We start from the raw sequence: 27,895 nt of genomic DNA on the forward strand, positions 1-27,895 counted from the left end.
TGTGTAGATTCTCATGGTAAGGATAGGACTAGCTCAGGAACAATTTGAGAAGACTAGCTCAGGAAGGATTTGTCCCCAGCTCAGCTCCTGGGGACCTGTTTAGGGGACAGTGCAACACCAGGATGAGAGGTCAGCCAAGTGAAGGAACCTCCAGGTGTCACCTCCGCCCACCACACGAGGGGTTCCTTCCTCTCTTGTTCCTCTCCTTCTAGGATCCTTTCCCCAAATACTGGCCCCAAGAGCCTTCTTGACCCCCGAGGGTTATTGTGTTAGCACCCTCTCTATACAGCTGTGGACGCCTATAGTTCCTCCCGTTTTTAAAGTTTTTACTACATGAGACGACGAGCCAAGCACTTTGTGTTGTTTAATCCTCACAACAACCTGATGAAAAGGGTATTTTGTCCTCATCTTATATGGGAGGCACCTGAAACTCAGAGAAGTTAAATAGCTTCCTCAGGTCAGGCAGCCCATAAGTGACCAGGCTGGGAATGGGCCTGGGTCTCTTTTCCCACCAGACTGTACTTTTGACTATCCCTGTACCAGGCTGAAGGTGGGTGCAGCAGTGCCATGCACACAGTCCCTGCTCTGTTCTGTTCCTTGTCTGCTGCTAACACAACCGAAATCCCTAGAAAAGCCCAACCACCTTTTCAGGCTTTTTTTTCTGAGAGACTCAGAAATGTGTGCTTGCAGGGAGACCACTGTCAGTGTTATACTTGCTTTCAGTTTCATAAACACTTCTGATGCCCTCTCTCTGTAAAGTTGTCTCTGGGGTGACCTGACCTATTAGGGCAAGATGCCAATTAAATCTACCTGTAATCTAAACATTTTCAAATCGGGGCTGTGCCGAGCCTAAAGACTGTGGGGTCGTCAGCACCCTCCTTGGGAGCATCCTAGCTAGTAGATAGAAGTTTAGGTGAATGCTTCTTCCAGTCTTTGAAACATTCCAGGTTAATTTGACCTGAAAGATATTAGGAAAAGGAAAGCAAGGAAACTATATACTTCATATATGCTTTATTGTTTTTTAAGATTTTCTTTTTTAATGTGGACCATTTTTAAAGTCTTTATTGAATTTGTTACAGTATTGCTTCTGTTTTATGTTTTGGTTTTTTTGGCCTCGAGGCATGTGGGGTCTTAGCTCCCCGACCAGGGATCAAACCCACACCCCCTGCATTGGAAGGCGAAGTCTTAACCACTGGACAGCCAGGGAAGTCCCTTCGTATATATGCTTTATATTTAAAAAAAAAAAAATTTTTTTTTAAAAAGAAAGAAACCCAAGCTAAAATTTCATCATTGTTGGAGCGAAGTTGCACTTGGTGTTTTCAGCCAAATGTGTGGACGATTCCTCCAACTATAGCCCTTTAATGGGAATTATGTTTTCCATGGCCTTTCATTTCCTTGAATATTCTGTGCTTGCGCTGCGTGGCTCCAAAAAACCTCTGCTTTGGCTGCGGAGGCCTTCTCCATGAAGCTGAGACAAGTCACTGGGCTGGGCTGGGCTGGGCCATCCCTCTAGGACGAGGCACTTTTTCTAACCTAATCCTATGCATGTGCAGAGCTGCCTGGTGAGGAGCTCTGAATAGCAGGAAGGAGCTTGGCTGGTCAGACTCCTTGTCAGGTTAAGAAGCCCTTTGTTTCTGTTTAGTTTTCTGAACCAAGACAAATTATGATATTTTCTGTTAAGTTCTTGCCTTAATGAGTTTCATTAAAATCAAAGCTTCCGGAAGACTGAGCCTTGACAGCTGTCTAAGGGCTGTTTCATTTACTGGGGGCTGCTTAGACTGAATAATTATTACAGCTTGATAGTTTAAAAAGAAGTAAGAACGGGGCTTCCCTGGTGGCGCAGTGGTTGAGAGTCCGCCTGCCGATGCAGGGGACATGGGTTCGTGCCCCGGTCCGGGAGGATCCCACATGCCGCGGAGGGGCTGGGCCCGTGAGCCATGGCCGCTGAGCCTGCGCGTCCGGAGCCTGTGCTCCACAACGGGAGAGGCCACAACAGTGAGAGTCCTGCGTACCACAAAAAAAAAAAAAAAAAAGGAAGTAAGAACAACAGAGAGAAATAGATCCCTTGAATGGTGTGTCATACGTTTCTATTTCTTTCCAGGGTCTGGGATTCTATGGTGTTCAAAAGAGATCATTAAAATCATGAAATCATGTATTCTTTGAACTAGAATATTATTAAATCACCACACGCTTGCTTCTTAATGGCTCCCTGGTTCTTAAATACTGTATTTCACTTAATGATGGTAGATTAAAAGGAAACCTTTTAGAGGTTAATAAAAGAAATTTTCAAGAAAGATTGTCTTTAGACACTGGCAGGTCACTCAGTACACGGTGCTGTGTTGTCTTGATGAGAATATGGGCAGCAGCATGTTTTATCTTACGGTTACTGAGTGGTATAGTTATGCACATTAACTTGTCTTCCCCAAGTAATTTGATATGCCAGTTTTGCAGACAATTTGAATTTATGGCCAGCATCTCATATTTCATGATAGGGTGTTCTTACTGGTGAGGCAAACCTTGCCCCCACCCCTCTCACCTTCTCTCCAAAGTAGAGACAGTGAATGTGACATATTGAGATGATGAGATCCTCTGAAACATTCTGAGATGGTTTACCTGAAGGCCAAACATGAAAAATCTCAAAAAAAGGAAAATAAAATAGTATCAAAATTAAGCAAAAATTGATAGAATGAAAGGTACACTGCTGTGTATAAGGATGAAATGACTCAGAATTACTCTAAATAATTCTGCAAGGAGAAAATGAAAAGAAGGGATGGATGAAGTCAGTGGGGTAAAAATTTGATAATTGTTGAAGCTGAGTGATGGGAATTTGGAGATTCACTATTCTATTATCTTTATTTTTGTGGCTATTTAAAAAAATTCATAATAATTTTTAAGTGATAAAATATTAATAGGAGCATGATATGTACAAGATAGAAAAATAAGAATCATGAATTGTAGCAATTTGGTGGTCCAACATAATTTCACAAGAAAAGCTTTACATCATTTGAAAAAAAATGTTATCATTGGTGGAGCTTCCCTGGTGGTTCAGTGGTTAAGACTCCATGCTTCCACTGCAGGGGGTGCAGGTTCAATCCCTGGATGGGGAACTAAGATCCCGCATGCCATGTGGCACGGCCAAAAAAAAAACACCAAAAACAAATAAACAATATCGTTGGGAAATTTACGTAACTGAGAAAAAATTAATGAGACAAAACTCTGCAATCCTTCAGGTTCTGATTTTTTCAGCAGATAAATTATTGATTTAGGAGAAATTAAACTGGGGAAATACTCTGTATTTGAGGGAAGTATTTCTAGGAACAGATTTGAATTTCACAAAGGAAGCACCATCAGTAAAAATGAGTTAGTGGCTCATGTGGAAGAAAAGAAATTGGATATAAATCATAGGAACAAACTACAGAAAAGAATAAGCACTTTTCATTGTTCTTATTTTATCCCTAGCTATTTACAAAACTTGTAATAGACAAAAAGGGATTCACCTGTATGCGCCCAGAAAAGCAGAGGATCCCCTTCTTACAATGGTATTTGGCTTATAGGGGATGGAGTCTTACAGCAACACTCTCCATGAATGTGGAGGTTCAGGGAAGCCCCCCTACAACTTGAGATGGAGAGCCAACTAGCTTCAGCTCTCAGGAGGAATCTGTTCCTTTGGCTGTGCTACCCCTTGATAACATCCCATAGAGTTTCATAGCCTCTCTGGAACACTTCCAGGCTCCCATTTTCAGGAGTTCTACTTAGTGATGGAATTGGATGGGTAGTTGGAACAGAGAGTTTCTAAGTTTCCTTCAAATACTGAGCTTTTTATGATTATATAAGACAAAGAGAAATGAAAACATCCTCAGCGGTAACAGTTGGATGCAAGATAGGTATGCCTGAGAATGTGACTCGGCACGTTCCCTGTAAAGGGAGGATGTATCCATATTGTGAGCTGTAGGCTGGCTGCCCACCTAGTAGCAGACTGGATGTAACCTGGTCCTTCTATTCCTTAAAGCTTTTAATGCCAAGGAGCCTGGCCTCTCTCAAGAACTCCTCATTAAAGTATAAAACACTCTCCCGTAGTTTTGACGCTAGGAAGGCGCTCTCCTTCCATAAAGTCTATTGCTATCTTATGGAAATCTCTCCCCTAGGAGGTCACTGAGCCCAGAGCTGCAGCTGTGTTTTAATAAGGGATGGATAATTTTATGACCAATAACATTTGTCGTTACACATGCTACAAGAAGGTTAATCAAATCTCAGCCTTCAAGGCATAATCTGGGTTCCCACAGGAATTTTCCTGCAGAATTCTGTGTTTGGCTAGGGAAGCTTACTTCCCTCCTCACACATTAGTTGTTGACTATGGCTCCATGATTCTGGATCTGTGCCGCGATTGTTTCTTACTGTCACTAGAATATTTCAGTGTTGAAATTGTTTGGGGGCACCAACCCGAGTGGCATGGCTTTAGGAGGCTGGCTTTTAGAGCTTCTGTGCTTTCAGGCCAATACTTTATTTTTTCAACTTGAAACTTTAGTGAGACTGGAGTATTCAATCTATCTGTTTCATTTGCCTCAGGGAGCCAAAGTTTAAGGCAACTTTCAGACCTGAGATACCAAGTATTTTTCCAGCATTTCTCTGTTGCTTAGGAAACTCATCAACTAGTTCAAACATCTCACTTGGGGAAATATTGAAGTGACATTTAACTCAGAAACAAACTGCTTTTGGTCTGCTAAAGAAAACAGCATCACTGCCTGAAAGGGCAGCAAATCAAAATGAAGAGGGCAAGAGAGAAAGAAGAGATGCCTATTGAAAGCTGAAGTTTGGATGGCAGCAACACAAAGTTTGAGATTGTCCAATGTTTTCTCTTTGGTTTGGATTATATGACTAGATCAACTTGTGGTATTTCAAATCTTGTTATAATAAAGGAGTGGAGTCCCCTTGTCATTTGAAGGGTCGCGAGACCTCAAGAAGTCTTTTCTTCAGGACTCAGTGATATTTAACGACGCAAAGGAGGTGATACAATCAGAAATAGGACCTAGCTGTCCATGTGTTCTAGGGTCTCTGTTAGGTCCCACTGAGCTTGCCTCTATCTGATCTGTGGTAGACTGTCTGCACAAAGCTGTCCTGGCAGGTTCCATGTGACTGAGGCCAGGTCGTTTCAGAGTCTCCACCGTGGTAGAGAGTTCTACCTCCCCACTCCTCACCTTCTCATGCTGGGTTCTCCAAATCCAGTACGAGGCAGGTGAAAAGGGTCTGATTCAGGTTGGGTGAGTACTAGAAGGGTGTGTTTGTGTGTGCATGTGTATGAGAGAGAGAGAGAGAGAGAGAGAGAGAGAGAGCAAGCGCTAAATCTGACTCAGATTCCATATGGTCACCTGGGTAGGAGGTGACCTGAGCCTACTCTAGGTTCCCAGAGCTCCTGGGCTAAGAATGGAACCAGGTAGGTATGGGATGGATGGGGGCGGGGGGGGTGTGGAGCCCAAGGAGAGGAGGCAGAGTTCAGGGAGTAACTCTTCACTCCTTAGTACTTTCTTGGACTTTGGCTATAACTGGAGGTATCTAGAGATAAGTGGAATGAGTACATAATATTAACTTAAAAAAAAAAACCCAGAAAACAAAAATGAGGTTCTATTAAATGGCAGAATATACGCCTAATTTCTAGGCATTAGTGCAGAGCCAGCGACTGAAAAATCAAAGTGCACCTAATCCGAGTATTCGTATTAATTGACCAGTCTCTGCACCTTCCAAAACTGTAAGCTAGAATATGTTAAATGGAAATAAAGGGAATTGGGGAGGGAAGGCGCCCTGGGTCATTTCACCCCTCCTGGGCAGAGAAGGCACTGGAAGCCGTGTTCTCCAGCTGCTTCGAGCGTAATCTTGTAGTCTCCCCAGTGGGCTTCAGCTCAGGTTGTGTCAGCTTATGTGTACAAACAGATTTTAAAAATTGTCCCTTGCTAAGGGAGCTGACATCTGCCACTCTCAGAAATTAGAAATGACAGATGCCCCGAAGGGTGAAAGGCTGTGGCTAATTTTCTGTAAAAAATAGAATCTACTCAGACTCCACTCTTCACCAAACAGACAGCATTGTCTAATCCATGCATTTAGTGGTGGTTTCAGGTACCGAAGGAAAACAGGCAGCCTGGTTGTGCTTGTTAACACTGCTGTCTTCTCCTGCAAAACAAAACCCAAACCGTTCTCACTCCCTTTCCTAAGATTTAATGCAGTGCCCTGTGTATCGGACCCAGCAGGTAATGGAGGTTTGTGATGAGATACGTGATGGTTGCAAAATCCTCGTTGTTTGTTCACCCTTTGAGGCCCCTTCCATCTGCAGTAGGCACTTTCCCTCTCCACCATGGGAGAGAAAGAATACAAGCATTGAGACTTTTGAAAGGGAAGAGAGTGGAGTTAAACTGAAGAGAGAAGAACTTCCTGTCTATTTTAGCCAGGCTCTTTAGGGAAGGGGAGCTGGAATTGGAACCAGAAAGCAGTGAGAACTGAGGCAGCTTTAGGGCTTGGCTTCTCTCCACCTCCTCTCTCTTGGTATCTCTGAGTTTCTCTGGCTCTCTGCTCCATGTTTTTCTCTCTATCAACCAGACTTCATTGCTTCCCCACAGTTCGTGGTCCTCATCACTTCAGCGCGCACAACTCCACCACGGCCTCTCCAGCTCCTCTCGATATTGTGATCTTTCAGTTCAGGTCCCATCCTTACCTGTTGTAGTCTCTTGTTATGTTCTAGTTCTCATTCCTGAGAGAGGAAATCTGATGCAATCGGTCTGTCTTTTTGCAACAGGGCACATCGTGGGTTGCTGGACAGCTTATCTAATGGCTGCCCTTGGGTCATGTGCATATCCTTGCTCCAGTCAGCCAAGGCTGGGTCACATGGTACAAAACAGGGTACACAGTCCCTTGGAAAGGGATGTGATAGGTAGACACCTTGACTGATATCTCAAGTTTACTGCCCAACATTTATTGAATGTTGACTTGTGTCAAGCACCTTGCTAGGTGTCAAGGTCGATCAAAGGCCTTTCATTCATTTCCTATTTATGTAGTAAGGAGGAAAGAAAAAAAATGACTACGTCTAGAAGTGGATAAGAAATGGCAGGAAGCACATGGGGAAGATGGTAGAAGTATAGGGTTTAATAATCTAGAACCAGACTTGTGGTTCTGATCCAAAAGCACATTTTCTTCCTCTTTAGTCTTGCTCCTTGAGTGTGAAATTGAAAGATGGACAGGACCTTAAAAATGACCAAAAAACCCTATTGAAAGCCTCCCTCCAGGGCTCAGCTAAATTGCATCTCCTCCTGACCACCTTCAGCCCAAAAGGATACCTCTCTCCCATGGCCTTGGAAAGCAGGGTACATATTTAAATAAGAATCTGCCAGTTTTTTCCTCTCTTTAATGTGTGTATGTCTAATCTTCTTAACCAAGCAGAAAACTCCTTGAGAGAAGGGGCCAGATCTTACATAATTCCCATAATTCCTATAGTTGATGAGATAAGGAAAATGAATTCAGAATGCTGGAAGAAGTTCATCTAAGAGGAGCCTTGGTTAAGGATTGAATATATACTGTGTGTGAAAATGCAATCCAATCTCAGAATTTGGTTAGTAAAATACACAGGTATTTTGATGATACACAACAAAATAGCCGTACTTGAAATGCCCAATAATATAGGCATTGAGGGGGTAATCTCTTGGTTGAGGAAGGATGTTGTGGCGTAGACAGTGGTTGCTCATCCAGGGGTGAGCTGTGATGCTGAAGGTGTGTCTTTGCCCTGGCAGGCCTGGCATGGAAGGGAGGTTTGAAAGGGAAAACTAGTAAAGAGACTCTGAAAGTAGCCCAGACACTCTCCCCTGGCTCCACCTTTTCTGGCTCTAGTGTGGGCGTGTAGGAGGAGGGGAAGTATTTAAACGCAACTGGCTGGTTCTCTTATGAGCTTGTCCATTTTAAGGACCTGGGGCTTTATCCAAGTATGTAATATATTTCTTTCCCTTCGGTTTGCATATACTTCTCAGAAATCTCCATTAAGAATTTCAAATGTATCAGTAACAATCACACGGTGTTGTCAATAGGTAGAGTTAAGTGGCAAGAGTCACTTCCAATGACTGACTTTTCTCTGTATATTTCAACAAATTAAAAAAAAAGGCAGCCACAAGAACAAAGAAGAATAAGACAGGACAAAGTGTTGAACAGTGGAAAGTGCAGAGTGAAGTTGCCTGTGGAGTCCTTATAAAACACAATCTTTTAAATATGTATTTTATTGTTTCTAGCAACTCGACAAACTAAAAACATATTGAAAATGAACAACTGACTGAAATAAGCCAAAGCATGCCTCAGGCAACTCCGAGCTTCCCACCAGTTTGGGGTTAATAACTTGCGTCACTCCTAACATGTGTGAGAGGATGATACTGAATAACATGGAATCGAAATCACGAATTCTACACACAGATTAAGTGAGGGAAGGAGCAACACACACTTAGCATTATTAAGCCTGTTGCTCCTTTACCACCCCTGACGTCGCACAGACGAAAGGTTTAGGAGGGGAGAGAGGTGCCCTTGAGCAAGAAAGGTGCCAGCAGGTAGTGGGGACTATACTGGGTAGTACCCTGGGTACCCCCTGCTCTTTTCCTTTTATCCCTTAACCAGTCAGTATGTTGCCATGAACCCCGTATTATAATTCTTTTGTGCCTTCAGTTGGATCCCCTGGTTACATCTCAGCATCTTCATTTGTGAAACAGGGAGACAGTACCACTCTCCGCAGGCTGAAGAAGAGCAATGGAAACCTTAGTGCGTTGACTCGTGTAAAAATAGCCTTCATTTATTAAAGAAATCTTTACACTCTCACACCTTTTCCCTACGCATGTACAAGGCGAACAGAAAAGAAAGGAAGAGCTCTGATTTAAAGGGAGAGTGGGTTTTTATATCCATCTCCTTAATTAGGGACCATTTATTTTAAAAGAGTTACTTCAAGAAATCATACTTTCTTGGGGGGTCAGGCAAAGGAAGAGTGAGAAAGAAGGAAGGTCAGAACAATCCAGCACTTTGCCCCTTTTACATCCCCCATATACAGGGAGATCTGAATCCTGAGCGGTATCAGATTGTGCTTTTAGAAACACCTAAGGAGTGAAAAGATTGCCATTGACTCACCAGGGGCAGTGGCATCCCATTGCCGTATGGTCCGCTAGAGGCCTCGGCATGAGACAGAGCACAGAAATAGCCATTTCATCACTAGCCTCTTCCAAGGTAAATCTGAGAAATTTCACTGCTATTTTTTCCATATAAATTTCAAGCATTCCAAAAACTAAATCGGCAATGGATACAGGCAGAGGTTCCCCAGGGGCATCGTGTGTGTGGAAGGGAAGCCCATCCGTTGGGCCTGAAACCACAGGATGAAGGGGAATGAGATAAATGCTGGCTGTGAGTCCCTCCCTGCCTTGCAGAGCTGCCTTTGTTGCGATGAGTGTGAAGCGCCCGCCTTAACTTTTTGTTACTTTGGCTTTTTTGGCTAGTGTCACATCTTATAAGTCACAGTCTAGCTTCTCCTGTCCGTGTTTTTACTGCACAGAAGGTTTCCCAATTTGCAAGCGTTTGCAGCACGGCTGGGCCCGGAGATAAAACAGAATGTGTATGTAGTACAGCATGCATTCAGCTGACGCACAAGAGTCTTTCCACCATATGTAGCGTGCTTTTCCCCCGAGGTGCCACTGCCAGAACTGCCAGGAGTGCCTGAGTAAGTGGAGGAGAGACACCCGAACGCAATGCGGCACCAGGCCTTGCCACCTCCCTGGAAAGAGACCCTTGCTTTCAACACCCACCTGCATTTTTTACCCCCACCTTTGTTAGCTCATCTGTCCCACTCTTTTCCATTCACCTTACACAGTGCCCCTAACCTCATCCTGCCCCCTCAGCCTTGGTCCGGGGTGCCAGGCGTTGTTGAGGCCGGTGTGGAGTTCCGGTTGCCCTTCTGGTAGGAGAGGAGAGGTGTAATTAGCACTTACGCTAATGAGGATAACAAGACTGTGGTTAAAAACTCATCAGTTACAGAGGAACGACATGAGAGGAAAACCAGCTGATTTATTTTTTCTTCCCCGTAAATGTTTCTTGTCCTTCATCTCATGCAAAGCATAGCTTACCAAGCCTTTTTACAGGAAAGTAACATTAGTCTGGTCTTTATAGGTAAATCTTCTGGTGGAACTTCTTCTATGATAAGGAAAAAAAAAGATGAGAGATATAAGATAATTGTACTTTTCACTCCTTGTATCCTTTAGCTGAAGTAAACCAATTCAGAGAGTTTTTTGATTAATTGTATTTTACTTTCATATTTGCTGCTGAAAATGTGAATCGTCACTACCTTTGGCTTTACTGGAAACTTGTTTGTTTGAAAGCATACAGTATTTCTGATCAAAAAATGTCCGCTCAACTCAAACTCAAACTGTCTTCGTGATCTGTATGTATCAGTGTAACATGGAGGTTATAGCCTCTCTCTTACTAAACCTAGTGTGGGTAACGAGTACTAGCCCTGCTTCCCAGATGGGAAACCAAGCCACAGGGCAGTAACTGCCTTCTACCTGTCCTTCAACTTCCTTAGCCGCCAGTCTGGGAGGTAGGGCTCCTCTACCCACAGGCCCTGCAACAGGAGGGGTTGGGTTATTATATTTGATGAAGCATAATAACAGTGCTATTATAATTGATCTGTTGTTACTAAGTCATTATCTCAACTTGCTACATTGATTTCATGTGATTTATTTGTAGACTTTCTTCCCCAGCATGTTAACAAATAACCTTTGGGCCAATCAAAAGTGTGATTTTTGTGCTTACATTGTTTGTGAGTGCTGATGGATTTGCTACTGTTAACTGTACCACAACATAGAACGACACGTGTCTCTGTATAGGCTACCTGTGTGCTACCCCACCTTTCCCGAGCAGTAGGTCTGGGGAATTCCTTGCCTGGGAGGATAGGCTTGGAATAGCAGGGCTCTTGGGTTTTAGCATTGTCTCTTGTCACTGTGGGGTCTCAGGGAAGGTGATGTACACCATGGGGGGAAGAATAGGCTGATGGTAGATACTGCCCTGTTCATGTGGAAATCTGGGTGGGCAGGCGGTCAGGTTGGTGAGCACCTCTGGGTACTCAATGATAGGTGAGGGTGATGTGTTCTGGAAAGATCAAGGACAGGAAATGGTACGGATACTGAGTTGCCTGGGAGGTCCCACAGACCATCCGTGGTGGCCCTGTTGGAAGCTTCATTACTAAGGGCAGGGACCAGGGGAGAAATGTCCTGCATTTTAGCAAATTTATCGTGGAGTAGGAAAGGCTTCTTAGCCTCGGAGAGCATCCTTGGCTGGGGAGGAGCACATCAGAGCCTCTCCTTCAAGCCATGTTTTATTTATTTATTTTAAATTTATTTATTTATTTTTGGCTGTTTTGGGTCTTCGTTGCTGCGTGTGGGCTTTTCTCTAGTTGTAGTGAGCAGGGGCTACTCTTTGTTGTGGTGCGCGGGCTTCTCACTGCGGTGGCTTCTCTTGTTGCGGAGCATGGGCTCTAGGTGCGTGGGCTTCAGTAGTTGTGGCGCTCGGGCTCAGTAGTTGTGGCACGCGGGCTCAGTAGCTGTGGCTCACCGGTTCTAGAGCGCGGGCTCAATAGTTGTGGCGCACGGGCTTAGTTGCTCCGCAACATGTGGGATCTTCCCGGACCAGGGCTCGAACCCGTGTCCCCTGCATTGACAGGCAGATTCTTTTTTTTTTTGTGTGGTACGCGGGCCTGTCACTGTTGTGGTCTCTCCCATTGTGGAGCACAGGCTCCGGACGCGCAGGCTCAGCGGCCATGGCTCACGGGCCTAGCCGCTCCGCGGCATGTGAGATCTTCCCAGACCAGGGCACGAACCCATGTCCCCTGCATCGGCAGGCGGACTCTCAACGACTGCGCCACCAGGGAAGCCTGGCAGGCGGATTCTTAACCACTGCGCCACCAGGGAAGTCCAAGCCCTGTGTTTTAGAAGCACATCATCACTTTGCAATGGTGGCGACAGTCACACTGGGACTCGACTCTTATTCATTTGGTAATTGGTTATTTTAATACAAACTGTGACTAAGAAACATGATTACACACCTGTCAGTCATATGACGGGAAAGAGAGATGTCTGTGAGCAGGGGAACCGGCTGCATTTCCACCCGGGCCTCCGTGGAGTCTTCTCCATCAAAGATGTCATTTTTCATTTTTACCTTGAAACAAGACAGACATTATAGCTACTGCCTTGTCTGTATCATTTATAGGAATTGCTGCCACAGATACTAATCTAAACCAATTCTGATTGTATCTTTGTAGACATCAGATCCTAGAGCAGGAGGGCAGGATGTAATATAACGAAACAAATGAGCATAAACATTATATGGTACCCGTACAGCAGCTTCCTGCGACAGGGCAAGGGGTGGAAAGAAATGAAAGTGTTTTGTACAAGGAGGACATTTTACTTTAAGATGAAATAGATCAGTAAAATAAAAGAAAGCTGTTTCTGATTGTACAGGTGACTAAGTGGAGGAGGGGATTCTCACTTACGGTGAAGGGATTGCCAGGTGATTCAGAGTCCTGTCTAAGGGTTGGGAAGGAGGGATGATGTGTCCTAAAGATGAGGATAAACACAATAAGAAACAAACACAAAAAAACCTCAAAGGCAACAATATTGAACTGAATTTTAAAACAAATAAGGACCTAATAAGAGTTGCAACATTTAATTTAAAAAAGCCCAGGCCTTTTGAATAAGGAAATAATATTCACTCATTTGCACATTTTCTGAAAATGGTGAACCAAATATTAGATTGTTTGGAAATTCTTCCTCGTCTCTATTTGTCTGCTCCTATCCATCTTTGGTGAGGCCATTCAGTTTGGAAAGAGTGTGTGGTCACCATGTATATATGTCCAACCTCTGCTGAGCATTGAAATCAGCAAATGATACAGATGTCGTCTATCACTGAGTTAGAAACAAAGTTCATACAGGATGAAGTTAGTAGCTGGAAAATAGGGAATAAAGGGGGATGATGTGAATGGTAAAGAAGGGTACCAGCAATAAAACCTTGGTTGTTAATTTGGCAGAAGTGTGGTGAAGGTGGTGGAATTCAACATGTAGCAGTCTCCAGGAATCCCAGGCTGCTTATGTGGGTGGGAGCTGCCCAGTGAGGGTGGAAAGTTTCTTGACGGGGATGTTACTCATGAAACATAAGAGGAGATAAAGAGGTTAGAAAACAAAACGATGCCTTATTTGCAGAGGGCACAATGGGTAGTCAGATTGCAGAAGAGAGATAGAAACCGATGCTGTGTAGGGGGTTAGGATCCTGATTAGAGGGTGTGTTTATGCATTTCTAAAAGCCCTCAAACCTTCGCCAGTGTCTTCGCCTTTGCCTCTCGCTGCTGACCATGCCCTATAGCTGCCTGCAACTTGATTTTAATCAAGACTTTAATGATAAGAAAAGATACTGAGTCACTGTGGCCTTCCTGCCAGCTGAGTTTTTCTCTCCAGAAAAGAAGTGGACTTGTGAAATTTAAATAACTGTCGTCTATCGAGTTCTTACTCTGTGCCAGGCATTGTGTGGGACATGTGATGGATTTTCTCATTCAATCCTTGCAACGAATTTCTAAGCTGGATGTTATGTCCCCCGTTTTTATTGGTAGCGCCGGAAATCACACTCAGCTCGTTATTGGCACCAAATGGCTCTCCTCACCCCTTTCTGTACTAACTTCTTCAACCAAATGGCACAGGGGTGCTCAACCTTTGAGAATTTGCTCTTGCTTTTTCTTGGTTTTTACTTCCTCATAATTCTTGTGTGTTTATGAGAATATTTTCTACTCCTTACTTTTTGTGGTTTACTTTTATTTACCTTTCAAATTTATACTTATTTAAAAATCTAAATTTTAAATAGGATATAAACGTATGATATTCGACACTCCAGAAGGTGTATGGTTAGACCTTGGCAAGGGATCGTTTGTTCTATTGTTATCATTGAACTTCAAAAAGTAAAATGTGTTGAGCATGTGGGCTGGATACCATTCATTTTGGATACTTAGTTGTAGATGCTCAATGAGTGATGAATGAGTGAATGAGACCTCAGGAAAAAATTATGTAAATGCTCTTGTCATTGCTGTCTGTTTTCTGTGAAGTCACAATGCCACACAAAGTGGTTTGGTGTAAATTTGGAGTAGTGCAACCTACAGTTTATGAATTTGGGCAAAACATTTTAATATAATCCAAAGGGAAAGGTCTGTCATCCCTTAAGGCAAAGAAATGAATGAAGTTTCTTTATCACACTAGGATACTTGATTGCATTCTGCTTGTTATTATTAATAAAGGAAAGCTAATACTAGTAATAGTTATATCAACTCATCATTCTTATTCCCCTTTTACTATTTTCCACATCAAACCGTAGCAGTTTTATGTTCTATGCTTAGGCAAGAGCCACAAGAAGAGTTTTATGAGTTTAGAATCCCTTGTCCTTGAAAACATGTCTCAATCTATCTTTTTTTTTTTTTTTTTTTTTTGCGGTACGCGGGCCTCTCACTGTTGTGGCCTCTCCCGTTGCGGAGCACAGGCTCTGGACGCGCAGGCTCAGTGGCCATGGCTCACGGGCCCAGCCGCTCCATGGCATGTGGGATCTTCCCGGACCGGGGCACGAACCCATGTCCCCTGCATCGGCAGGCGGACTCTCAACCACTGCGCCACCAGGGAAGCCCGTCTCAATCTATCTTGATATCCAAGAAAAGATTTGGGCTCCCACTCTCACCTTAGGATCCCATAATCTTAAATTTGTAGGATGAAACCAAAATATAAGAGAGATTTGAAAACAAGCAGGCCCCCTAACGAGAAGTCCGTCAATTTCAAGGTTGTGTCCTTCCCCATCTCCATGCAGAGTTCCTCCTGCTGCTGTGCAAGACTCCTCGGCACACTCCCATTTCGATGTCTACTCCTCACCCTTTCTCCCCTCCCATCCTTCCCCGTCTCTGCCCCATACCTCAAGGGCAGAATACTTGGAGAGGCCATTGCCCTCCATCTTGGTGGGCTCAGGATTTCGGTCTGCTCAGGCTTTGGCTGTCTTCTTGTTGCTTGTGTTGGCTGTGGTCTAGTAGACTGCCCCTCAGGCCCTTGTGGGGTGCCAGCTTCCGTGACGACCTCCACTTGAGCTGCGTCGGGCATCAGTGCTTCACCATGAAGAGGGGAGACCATAGGGCAAGATTTCCCTCTTTCCCACCAGGACCCACAGGGACGTTTGAGCCATCATTTCTCTGCCTTCCAAAAATGTCTGCAGTTTCTCTTGCTCATTGTCAGCCAGGCTTCCTCTGCTGGCTGTGCCGCTGTGGAAGAGCCCCTGCGGTGTGGGGACAGGAGCCGGTGCCTGCTGTCGAGACACCTGCCAAGCTTTGTCTTTATCAGCTCTTTAGCTTTGGACAAGGTACTTAACTTGGCTACACTTCAGATTCCTCGCTGGCAAAATGGAGGTGGTAATGGTAATACAGACCTCATAAGGGTTTGGGGAGCTTTAATGAGCTGAAGTCTGCAAAATTCTCAGCATGGTGTCTTGCACAGCACAGACTTGAGTCTTGTGTTACTGTCAAAGTGACTTCTATATTGAGTTTTCTTCCTTTGTGGTAAGAGCCCTGTGAAGCGGTCATTGAGTTGGAAGTTCTGGAAGTGGTAACGTTCTCTCCAGTGCGGTCCAGTCTGTGGTCTGGGAACCTCCTTCCAGTGGGGTTACCAGTTATCTCATATCTAGAATCACACTGGGCAACTGAGATACCAGGGTGCAGAGGAACTGGAATAGTTTGGGAATTTTGGTACCAGAATGGTTGGGTGAGGGAGGGATTAAAGCAAATAGGGGGGAAGGGGGAGGGCCGCTCACTGTGCAGGGAGCCTACGCATCCCCTGTTCTCAGTTATTCTAAAAAGGGAGAGGACGTGGAGACCCAGGTCAGTTTTTGTCTTTTGTCACCTGGGCTTTGATTCCAGAATATACTTCCTGGAAGTATAATAACAATAAAAAATAATAATGATAATAGTAATCACAACAGAGGAACAAGTGTTCACTGAAATTGTCATCCAAAGATGGACTTTAACCTGATACTCGGCTGTTGGCCTCGACAGGCCTTTCTGTCAACACCAATCAAATTCTGCGCGAATGGTTATCTCCTGTTTAAACATGCCACAGTCCCACCTTTTATTACCTCCATTCATCATCTGAAGAATGACTGGGCTTTAAAAACTAAGACTCCAGAGAGTGTTGTTTGAGCAGAGGTGGTTATTCGTGAAGCCTCTGTGCCGCCATCTTTGCATTTGGGTCCTCAGAGAGGCCGATTGGTCCTGGGGTTGGAAGCCAGGTAATTTACACTTTGTTCCTCTAAGCCTGATGGTGCCTCTGTTGACGGGTCAAGGTTCACGTGGATTGTAATTGGAGCTGTCGGGAGGACCATCCTGTTCAGAATCTCATTCTGACTTCATGATCTAAAAGACCCGGGGGCAGAGCCCATGGATCGGTCACCCTGTCCTTCTTCTTTGCTTGCCTCCTCCACATAAATCACAGCACCACTCCAAGTCAGTCAGAACATTTGTGTGGACAGTGCACAGTGACAGTCAGGGTTTTACACCTAGTCCTGGTCTTTCTTCTTCATGTTCAGGCCAATTTTCAATCTTTACACACATTGCATAATTCACAGTTCTGTTTCTTGCTAAAGAAATCGTATCTTTAAGACAAATTGTACTTGGGGCACCATTATTGGATGCTGACCGTATAACTGTCCCAGGCCAGAGCAGTGACCAGAGTAATCCTTCTGTGGCTGTCCAGAGTGGAGGACCAGAGTGGACGGTCCAAAGCTAAGTCCATGAGGGACTGCAAGCTCCAGGCAGGCCAAGTGCACAGATCAAAGGGCCCAAGGCAGGGCTAGAGTCAAGGGTGAGAGTGGAGAGCTGGGAGTGGTATGGAGGTGGACTCAAAGCCAGAGCTGGTAGGGAACCAGTGACAAGAGTGCAGGCTGATTGCTGAGATCAGCCTCTGGGTCTCTACAGTCCCGCTCTGCAGGTTAGTGGGCACCCAGGGGACGGGGTTGACTGCGGCTTAGCATATGAACTGTCCAGAGAAGATGTAGGCAACCCTGTTGTATCTGGACCTTGATTATGGCATTTCTGTGGTTGCTGGTCAGAGAAAAGAAAGTCATCTGTGATTCCCTGCCTTCTGTTTCCCCTCTAGGGTCCCAGGGTAATAGATGCAAATGAATAGCGAAAAGCCAAATGGCGGGCTATGGGCAGAGGTGGGAGAGGGGGAAGGGGAGCAGTCAGGAGTCTGGATAATCCACTGTGGATCAAGGGTCCTGGGATGATCAGAAGCTGACTGGAATGTGATGGTGATGTCGCTTTAGCTGAGAATTGAAAAGAAGGGGCCACATGCCCCAGTTGCCGGGTCTTACATGTGGTCACTTTGAAAAAACAGTTCTTACCAAGCAAAGACACTCAGGTGACCTGACAAAGAGCAGTGCAAGATGAATCCAGAAGGGTCACCTGTTCGCTAAAGAAAAAATAGATTTTAAAAAGGAAAAACAAAAACAGGGATTTCAGAACCACTTAGCAACTGCTCTGATTATTCCAGACACAGCTGTAACGTGCTGGATTGAGGATGATATATTTTAGTCCGTGTGGTAGCTGTATTTCAGGATGATGTGGAATCTGTTGCCGTAACTGTCATGCAATCCATTAGGGCCCTGAGTGAGGGCAGTCATTAATCAGGCGCGAGATCAGCCCTGTAGCCTCATACACTCGCAGGTCTGAGCAGCTCTGACCTGACGTCGTTTAAGGAGATGCTCATGGAGGCCATAAACATGATTCGATTCCCATTATCGTCATCTTGCGTGTTTGTTACCGTTATTCTTTGAAGACTCGAAATTGGCTATTAAAAATTTATGATACATATAAAGGTTTGTATGGAGTGAAAAAAGAGCAGCAGCAAATAGGTCCATCTCATCCATCAGAGATGTGTGAGCTGTCAGAGGGGCCTGAAGAGGTATGGAGAGAGCCCCTCTGCTTGCCAGTTGAGGAGGATGGAGAATTAGGAGGAACTTCGCTGGGGGAAACAGCTTCTCCCTTGGCCCACATGCTAAGTGGAAATTTAAATACATTTTGTTAAAAGAGCAAAGTAAAGCAGCACTGCTGCAGAATCCCATAGTCAGTCTTCAGTGACAAGCTAATGAAAGGGAGGGCAAAGGATCGGGATGCAAAGATTGGTAGCAACATGAATTGAGCAGATGCCTGGCTCCGCACATTGAAGTTTCTGGGTGCCTGGAGTATCTCCAGAGCAGGGAGCCTGATGCCACGTGGGAGTCCTCGGTCTAGAAAGAAAGCTCTCTGCCCAAGCTGCATGCACACACAATCCTGTCCATGACCCATCTGCCTTCTGATGTTCAGTGACTTGAATATGTACCTACATAGAAACAACCCATCTGCAGAGGTAGGCAGCTCAGAGTAGAGAAAAAAGGGCACTTCTGGGTCTTACCTTAAGGAAGGGCAAAGGATTAATGAATCCATTCAACATATATTTATAGGATTGTTATACAAGGTACTCACTGAGCATGGGGGCTTCATACATAATGCACCGTCTCTGCCCTCAGGCGTTTCCATTCTGGTAGGGAAGGTGAGAGAGGAGTCCTAACTGGGGTGAGTTACACCAAGGAGTCCCAGATGGACTTGGGGCACTATGACTAGGTGAGATAAAGAAACAGGGAGCGAGGCACCAGGTTGGTTGATCTAGGAACGGAATTTGGGGGATGAGAGTTTCGTAGGCAAAGACCAGAGGTTAGACTGATCTTTGTTAGGCAAAAGTCAGTCCAGGTGGGAGGTGGAGGAGAGAAACATATGGGACAAAAGGATTATTGGCTAAAGTCCAAATTGAGTACAGGATCTTCAGGCTAAGACCCTAGTGTCTAACCAAGTGGGAGGGACACTAATCAAGTTGGGCAGAAGTTCACGGAATAGTCGGTGATGGTCCAGGTGTGAGGCAGATGACGTCAGAAAGCTCCAGCAGAGGCCTGCTGAGACTCAGTATGGAGAGTTCTCCTCGGTTCAGGGGCAGAACCCTCTGGGGACTGGGGTGCAAGGCAGAATGTCCAGTTGCTAGGGTTAAAGGATAGGGACTCATTCATTCATTCATTCTCTCACTCACTTACCATTTATGGAGCCTTTATAATATGCCAGGCACTAGATGAGGCCCTAGCGATTTGCAGCTGAATTGACCACAGTTTCTGCACTCAAGGACCACACAGATTAGTGGGGAAGGCAAACACATAGATGGTCCTAGTACAGTGCAATGGAGGGAGTGGATATAGAGAGACAGAGGGGTACAAAGCCCAGGTTAGACCAGGAGGAAGAGGTCTCAAGTGGGTTCCTAAAGGAGCTGCAGTCTGAATGAAGGCTTAAAAGATGCCTAAGAATCTTCCAGGAGAAGGGTGGGGGAGGAGAGATGGAAACTGGTTTTACCCTGAGGAAATGAGGTAAGGGACAGGAATCCAGTTGAAGGGAACAGGTCTTTCAGTCATGAGGAGTTGGGCCACTGAGATGAGAGTAACTTGGCGGTACCTCAAGTGGAAGCAGGAGCTACTCCGGAGGCCTCCCTGTGCTTGTCCAGCCCAGGGCCAGCACTGGCTGAACTTCACTGAGCGGCAAAGAAACTGGGCTGTTGTTTACGTCAGGTCCACAGAGATGTTCGTGACATGCTGAAAGGCCACATGTGGCAGCTGCCGTTTATTCCTCTCTTTGCTTCCTCAAGACCGTGTGTATAGACATTCAACAAAGGAAGTTCAGACCAGAAATGGTACACCAGAAAATGAAATTCCAAGGGTTTTCAGAAGTGGTCTCCCTGTGATAAATGCAATTTATCTTGAATTTTGAAAAGAAATTCTATTGCTTCTGATTCCAAAAATTAGTTATAAAATCTAAAATGTTTGCTCTAGAGCTCTGTATCTCTAAGCGTACTCCTGCAACTTTGAGATGCACTATTTTTGATGTTCCCAAGTCTAGTCACCGCAGCACATGTGTGAGCTGACACGTGCTACATCTGCTAAAGGGTTGGAAAGCAAAGTCTGGAAGCTCTACAGCGCTCCCCCGAGCTCTGATTCCAGGCAGAACCTTTTCTTGTTTTCCAAAGAAGTTCTGAAATCACAATGACAGGGAGGTGTAAAGTCCCATTCCTCACAGGGAGGTATTAACTCCCAAGCCTAGTTATCTTTCCACTTAAATGGCAACAGTGTTAACCTTTTCATTGAGTCAGAAACATTGCACTTTTCTGGGATGGGCCAGTGGAGCTGTTTTTAGAATGTTCCACATTTTCTAAAGGAATCCTCCAGAGGAGAAAAGATGCTGATCTTGCTTGGATATGCACATGGCACCAAGGGTTTAGCCCAAAGGAATAAGTGGATTCTTTGAAAGAAGAAATAAAGTTTGCTGAATGTAAGAATCAAAATTTAAAAAGTAAATTAGTGATGATTCACAGGGAAAGAGAGGTGAAAATAAAGTTTGTTTAAGCCAGAGGTGTTTGAGGTAGAGAGAAAATTAGTCTTAGTTTCTCACATTATCTATTATGCTAGGCATGGCGAGATGGGGAAATCCCCTTGCAGTTTAACTGAAGGACTTTAAGTTTTATTTCTATTCCATGGCAAGAAGTGAAGCCTTCTTACAATAATAGATCAAAAATGCACCTTTGGTTTGACAATCACATTTGCAGTAAAATGTGAAAAAGTTTCCCATTTGCTTTTCCCCATAGTTGGCATAAATCTCTAGCATATTAGTCAGAATAAAGCTGTTGAGAATAAGACCCATGGAGAGAGTTAGTTCATCATGATGTGTTTTGACATTCCTTCTGTCAGAAGTGGTCACTTTATTTATTTATTTAAATAAATTTATTTATTTGTTTGTTTTTATTTTTGGCTGCGTTGGGCCTTCATTGCTGCGTGAGGATTTTCTCTAGTTGAAGCAAGCGGGGTCGCTCTTTGTTGCGGCGCGTGGGCTTATTGTGGTGGCTTCTCTTGTTGTGGAGCACGGGCTCTAGGTGTGCAGCCTCAGTAGTTGTGGCACGTGGGCTCAGTAGTTGTGGCTCGCAGGCTCTAGAGCGCAGGCTCAGTAGTTGTGGCGCACAGGCCCAGTTGGTCTGTGGCATGTGAGATCTTCCTGGACCAGGGCTCAAACCCATGTCCCTGGAATTGGCAGGCAGGTTCTTAACCACTGTGCCACCAGGAATGCCCAGAACTGGTCACTTTAGAACAAAGTCAGACATCAACACCGGTTTCCTGGCCCCGGTGGATACCACGAACTGGTGGTGGGGTGGTCCGCCTCGTCACAGGCCATTAGAGGAGGCACAGTCCTTGGAGAATTCCAGAACAATAATGAAACCAGCTGAAAGTTGGTCTGCTTTGTGTTATTACCGTGAGCAGTGATTCTGAGCAGCTTCAGTGTTTACATACCCTCCCTGCAGGGGTCGTGGACTCCCTCTGTCTACCTGCATGGTACGCCATTGTCTGCCACCCATAATGGGGCAGATGCAGAAAAAGGCAATGGCTTCAATATACAAATGAATCTGAAGTGCTGAAATGAATCTGCGTGTGTAGGGTAAAGAAGTTCTAATGGATTTTGTCTAACGTTGCCACAAGTTGCTGTGGAATGATAATTAAACTCGTTCCTACAGAGCGCTTACTATGCTCCAGTCGGTGGCTGGGGCCGACGATCCAATGGCGAGAAGCCAAACACCATCCTGCCCTTAGAAAGCTTGCAGCCTGGTGGGGAAGACAAAAGTTACAGCAGCCAGTGTAAGGGTGCACCTGTGTCAGGCCTAAGAGAGGGCAGAGTGGAGGTATTTGACTTGGTTAGTGAGGTTCAGGAAGGCCTTTTTGAGGAAGAGGTATAGTAGTTCTTCCAAGATTATTTGTCACACCAGAAACTAAAAATAAATAAAGAGAATTTTTTGCTTACAAGCAGCTAGTCATGAAATCTCTAAATCTTTGGAGTAAACCCCACTGCTGGAGACACATCCCGTATCCTCCTAGTGTTGCATAGCTTTTCACTCCAGTGGGCCTGGGGCCTGGCTGGAGGCCATGCTGACAAGTCTGCTCAGGGCCCCCTCTCAATACCCCTCCTCCAGGCACACTCCTTACATCAGTGGTTCTTGGGCTGCCTGTACATTACTACCATCTGAGAGCTTTAAAAAAAAAAAAAAAAAATCCATGTCGAGGCCCCACCCTGGACCAGTTAAATCAGAATCTTGGAAACATAGTGGGGAGGGGGAGTTCAGGCATCAATATGTTAAAAAAAAAAAAAACACCCCAGATGATTCTCATATGTAGCCAGAGCAGAGAACTACTGCCTTAGATGAATGCACTTAATTTCACTTAGTCCAGTAATAATAATTTAAAATTTTACATTAAAAAACTTGAGAATGCAAAGGGAATTACGTCAGTGAGAGGTGTGTGAGTGCTTGTGTGTGCACACACACGTGAGGGTGATGGTGCTTGGTCTTCTTGCATGTCATATGCTTTCCGTCTCTGTGGCATGTGGTGGAAACACAGCGAATGGCTGGAGGATGGAATTTCTTGGACTCAAGAATCAGGTTGATTATCAGAGGCAGACCGTTCCAAGCTCCATGGAGTGTGATGCAGAGGCAAATACACGGTTTAATAAAGAAGCAAATTTCTGCCTTTCTGTCTCCACTTCTAATCACTCCAGCCCTCCTCTCCTTTCTCTTCCACTGCTGTTTTATTTACTCTCATAAATTATGAGACTTTATATAAAATCCTGTAGCCCCTTTGAGGAAGCACAGTCAAACCTTAATGGGTTTTTTTGCCCTTTAAGAACATAAAAAGCATTATGAGCACCTTACATGTAAGTGGAATGAATATATTTTTGCCACTAATGTTGAAAATATCCCCAGGCATCTGGTGTGTATGAATGTGTATACATAGTACATGCATAATAAACATCTTCCACCTTATGAATATTTATACACAAGATACATATATATTGAATATAGACATACATATGTAAATAGTAGCCCTTGTAAACTATATGCCAAGTATGTTTCCAAGCATATGCATCATAGTGCATCAGGAATATAATAAACCTACCACCAAGTTTAGCATATTTTGAGGTGGTGTCTTCTACAGAGTTGTGGTAGGGTCTAGTTACTAACCATGTATGGGTTTCTTTTCATCACTGAATGTTTGTTAAGCACCAACTAAAAGTAAGGCGCAAAAAAAAAAAAAAAAAAGTAAGGCGCTGGGCATAGTAGAGTAAGAAAGATGAAATAGATGTGGTCCCTGCCTTCAAGAGACCTGCACCTCACAGAGCGCCTTAAAATTCACTTAAGAATCTGACATGTTTGCTACCCATTGGCATCTTATCGCTTTTTATACAGCTGCCTTTTATGTATACACTGTGCTTTAAAATGGGCCCCATTTAAGGCTCTATTGGCTTAAACACTGATGTAGCTGCCTAGTAGACCTGATGCTGTGAGAAGAAACATCACTGGTTTCAGTTCCTTGATTGGACGTGAGCATGCTTACACATTTTTTCTGTCACACATAGTCCAATCCTGCATTTTTATTTTACTCTGATTTGGTAGAGGGGGGGATAAAAGGTAAAATTAAAAGGCACCAAATCCCAGAGATGTTTGTAAATCTCAAAAATACTTTTTGTAACCCCAGTATGACTACCATGACAGTCCACTTCCAAATTCCATCAGTTCCCTCCCTGCAATAAGTGACAGAAGCCTTTATGAAAGGCAAGCTGTACATTCTAAAATGTACAGAGTGGTGATCCCTTTCTAAAACGACAATCCCTAGTCTAGCTGAGAGCTCTGAGTGATACTTGTCAGGGGCAGATTTCACACCATTAAAAGAGAAACAATACATCAGCGCTGTCATCGCTATGCACAGATGTATGCTCATTGTTTTCTCCCCCTCAGTCCATACATCACAACAGGTAGTTCTCAGCTGTTCCCCTGGTGCCAGACATACATTTTATCTAAAGACAGCAGATAGAACTACCTGCTGCTTCCTGTGCGGCTCTCCCTGTGTTTCTCTCCCTTCTCCTACTTCACTTGGGCTTTTTAAAATCAGCTGGCAGGGAGCCAGGAGCTCATCATTTTAATGCAGTGCAAAATGGAATATGCATAATTATATGCAAGCCATATGTGAGGGAGACAGCTCAGCTGTGAATTTCAGGAGGCCAGGAAAGAGAGAGCAGTTAGGGCTGAGATAAGAGGAGTGCAGAGCATGAGTGCAAGTGTCACCCAAATGAATGGTTTAATGAGTGTGCTGCAGACACGCCTCCTTTCACCTACCTCTTTCTTCTCTCCAACTCCAAACCAGAAACCAATGGAGATTAGAAAGGGAAGACTGTATGCAAGGGGTATTGCTAATGGGTTCTGTTAATGTCTCCATTTAAACTTCAGCTTTCTTAATTAACAGTGTAGATGAAAATAACCAGTAACTTTTAATGCAGCTTCTTAATTAAATCTTTTTTTTTTTTACTGCATTTGATTGAAGAATCATTGTTCTTACTAGATCATTACTCCTTTTAGATCTTTATTTAAAAATTGAGGGGAATCAGTTTATCTCTAATAATATTACAATGCAAAATATAACTATGCAAATTGCTTTTCTTATGGCCTTGCTATTAGAATTTTTTAAAAGTGCATTATCTAGAGATTGCTTAAGCATGCCAAAAAGTTTAAACACGTATGTATGTCATATAATCCTAAATGTGCAACAAAAGTCACTGGAAGTCTGAAGTGGTGGTAATTTTCAACAAAATTATTTGCTTTTGGTTTGTTTCGTATCACTTTAAATATTACACCACAATGAATTTGCATGTTCAAACTGAACTATGTAAAGAAAAATAAATCCCAAATTTTGATACCTAAAAGGCGTACTGCGTATTTAAACAAATTTCTTATTAATGTTGTGATTTCTGGATTCCCGTTTGTTTAATGAACTGAGCTGTTATGCTTTTAGCTTTTTTTCTTCCATTATTTGTAAGTCCCTAAATAGGCCATTATATTTCCCTTCAGGCTAGAGATGAAGATGGACATGCTGAAAATTTTCCCCAGCAGCACTATGCTAAGGAAACTCCAAGGCTTGCCTTCAAGAATAACTGCGAACTACTTGTAAGAATAACATACTTACAACAAGTCTAGAATGTTACTTTAGCACAGTGAAAACAGTTTTTGAAAGGGTTTGTTCATTATTACATAAGTTTTGAAGTATTATAGTTTTTCTGTATAGAGTTCTAAATGCTAATTCTGATATCACTGAATATTAATTATAAGATCTCAAATTGTTTGCAAATCTTTTGTATCTGATTATAGAGCTTGGATGGCCCTGTCTTTATTAGCTTGTTCTGTATAGTAGTTGATAAGCAGCCATTTGGAGAATGGCTAGTAAAGTTAAAAATACAGAAAAAGACAGTTGATGTATGTAGCTTGGAAAGAAAAAAAAAAAAATCCCATCCCCATCCCTCCTCCTACTTCCTAATTGTACACTATTTTAGGAGACAACATGGTAATATTTTGTTCTGCTAGGAAAGATAGCAGAGTTGACACGCAGTACTCCCTTTAGAATTCAAGTATTCCTACACTCTCTTGCCAAACTCAATCAGGCGCTTTCTCTCTCCTATGTAGAAGTCAAAGCAGCGACAGGATGCGGGGATGTTTCCAAGTCGTGAGAGAGAGGATCTCAGCTGTGACAGGGACTCTGTTCCAATGCAGGGTTAATTTGCTGTTCATTTTAGCATTTATAGCGAGACAAGATGAAAAGCGAGCAGGAATGCCTATTATATTTCTATTAAATGAATCTGTTGGGACCTAATGTTCTTGATTAGCTTTTGAAAACGAGTGCTCTGCAATGCATTTTCTGTTTACCTAAAGTAAACAGAGAATGAATTGTCATTTATTTAGAGATTCAAACACTGCTTTTGAAAATGAAGCTTTATGAGGGATCTAGCTATGTTGTCCCTAAATGTTCTTTTCTTTTCAATTGCATTAAAGCAAAACATTTGCTCCAACTAAATGAAAACACTGAAAGAGAATGAGGATGCTCACTTGTTACATTTTGAGGTAGTCTCTTTTTCTGTTTAATTTTTTGGCCTAACAGCACAGCCCTGCCAGTTCTCTGCATTAGGAAATCCCACATGTAACAGTCTTTGGACTTAGCTCTGATACCAACTGTTCATTAAAAACAAAGTGTCCAAAGAGCAGGAGAGGAGAGAAAAATACAGTTCTTTCTCATTCTAGCCACAGTAGCTGGATGTTGACAGTAAGAAACTCCTTCCCACTCCACAGTTTGCATGGTTTACAATAGCATCACTTATTCTGTGTGTCGTCCCTTCACCAACCAATCCACAGGCAAATTTGTTGCTTATGAGTGCAGGTTTTTTCCCTGAAATTTTAACTCACCTTATGTTTTATCTTAGGGCTCTTAAACCTCCAGGCTTGCTAGCATTACCTGTTTGGGGGAAACCCTTTTCTTTCATTTTCATTTTAATGTTTTACTCCGTAACTCTGATTTTCTAGCAGAAGACTATAGGGGCCATTTATACTATGTTTTGGTATCAAAATGCTTTTGAGAGTAGCTTACTTCTTTTTAGAGATATTGTTAAAACTAATATGCCATATTTGATTTTTTTTCCTATTTATTGGAAAAATGAATGTGCTTGAGTTCTGGTTGTGGTCAGTTTATACTGGAGAAAGTAAAACATATATGTGAATATCTTTTCCAGCTATCTTTAGAGAAAATATATGTTTAGTCATTGCTGTGCTTAAACACGATATTGTGTTGGCAGTAGTTTTGAGAGATTGGTACAATCTTTGTCCTTTTAGTCGCTGTTAGAAATGCTTTATTTCGGTCAGTACACTTTCTTGTGATAAAAGAAAAAAAAAAGAAATAGAGAGAAAAAACAAGTAAGCTTATTTCTCCAAGGAGAATTGTAATTTTTTTCAGTTGCAAGAGAAAGGATGGTGTTCGGCTGGTTATGAAGCCCTGAGAAGTTATGCTTCTATATGAAAATGATTTGTTCATTCATAAGAGAGAAATAGGAAGTCCTTGGAGTTTTCTTAGTGCAGCTTAGGGCAAATTTTAAAAAGACTTGGTGAGAGAAGATTGCAAGCCCCACTCCAAAGGGCTTTTCTTACCTTAAGGGTGGGTCTGCCATCTTGCATGGTTCGCTGGAACAGGGGTGGCTTTAGAAAGTGGAGGAGCTCTTTGGAAGATGGTGATGGCTCTTGGGAGAAAGCCTTGAGGGCACAGGTTACTTCCAGCCTCCCAGGTGATCAGGAACACATGGCTGGAAGGCTAACCCTCTGGGCCACAGGTGCTGACAGAAAGTGCCCTGGCCAGGTAGATGGGACATGGCCTCTGACTTTATAACTGACTATTGATTGTCTCTGCTTCTTGGAAGAGGAGGAATATTAAGTAACCTAAACAAAAGCAAAGTAGAATCGATGCCTAGAATACACAAGTGTGTGTAATCTGAAGGCACTGACAAAGAAAGCATTGGCTGATAGAAAAACCTGCTATGTGACTGTCGATTTCCTGTAGGTATTGCTTTGCCCATTTAAATCTCAAACTGTGATATGTGCCTTCACACTTAATGTACAACACAGATGACTAGATATTTAGCTTGGTGGCCAAGATTCTTTGGTTGGTGACTGTGTAGCAGTTTCCTTATGCTTTTTATTAATTTTGAAAATGCAAGGCTGTCAAGATGAGTGGCATTAGATAAAACTTGAGTATTAGTTGATATATCACAATTCACTGTGGCCCCATCTACCTCTTCATAGGTAGATGTATGTACATACACACACACACACACACACACACACACACACACACCCTCCTCAGGGTC

General features: G+C 43.5%; 1 protein-coding gene across 2 annotated transcripts in view; it reads left to right on the top strand.

Moving 5' to 3' along the window:
* SOBP (sine oculis binding protein homolog) overlaps positions 1-27,895 on the top strand; it is a 159,246-nt gene that overhangs the window by 67,460 nt on the left and 63,891 nt on the right. Inside the window, exon 5 of one of the 2 annotated variants that reach the window (XM_029223990.1) lies at positions 25,065-25,160. The exons of the other annotated variant lie outside the window; for it this stretch is intronic. Within the exon in view, the coding sequence (XP_029079823.1) occupies positions 25,065-25,160 (96 nt within the window). The remainder of the gene's footprint in view (positions 1-25,064; positions 25,161-27,895) is intronic. 2 annotated transcript variants of the gene reach the window in all.

The sequence above is a fragment of the Monodon monoceros genome, unplaced genomic scaffold (genome assembly GCF_005190385.1).
Source record: "Monodon monoceros isolate NGI ecotype Baffin Bay Population unplaced genomic scaffold, NGI_Narwhal_1 Super_Scaffold_15, whole genome shotgun sequence".
NCBI classification, from domain to species: domain Eukaryota; kingdom Metazoa; phylum Chordata; class Mammalia; order Artiodactyla; family Monodontidae; genus Monodon; species Monodon monoceros.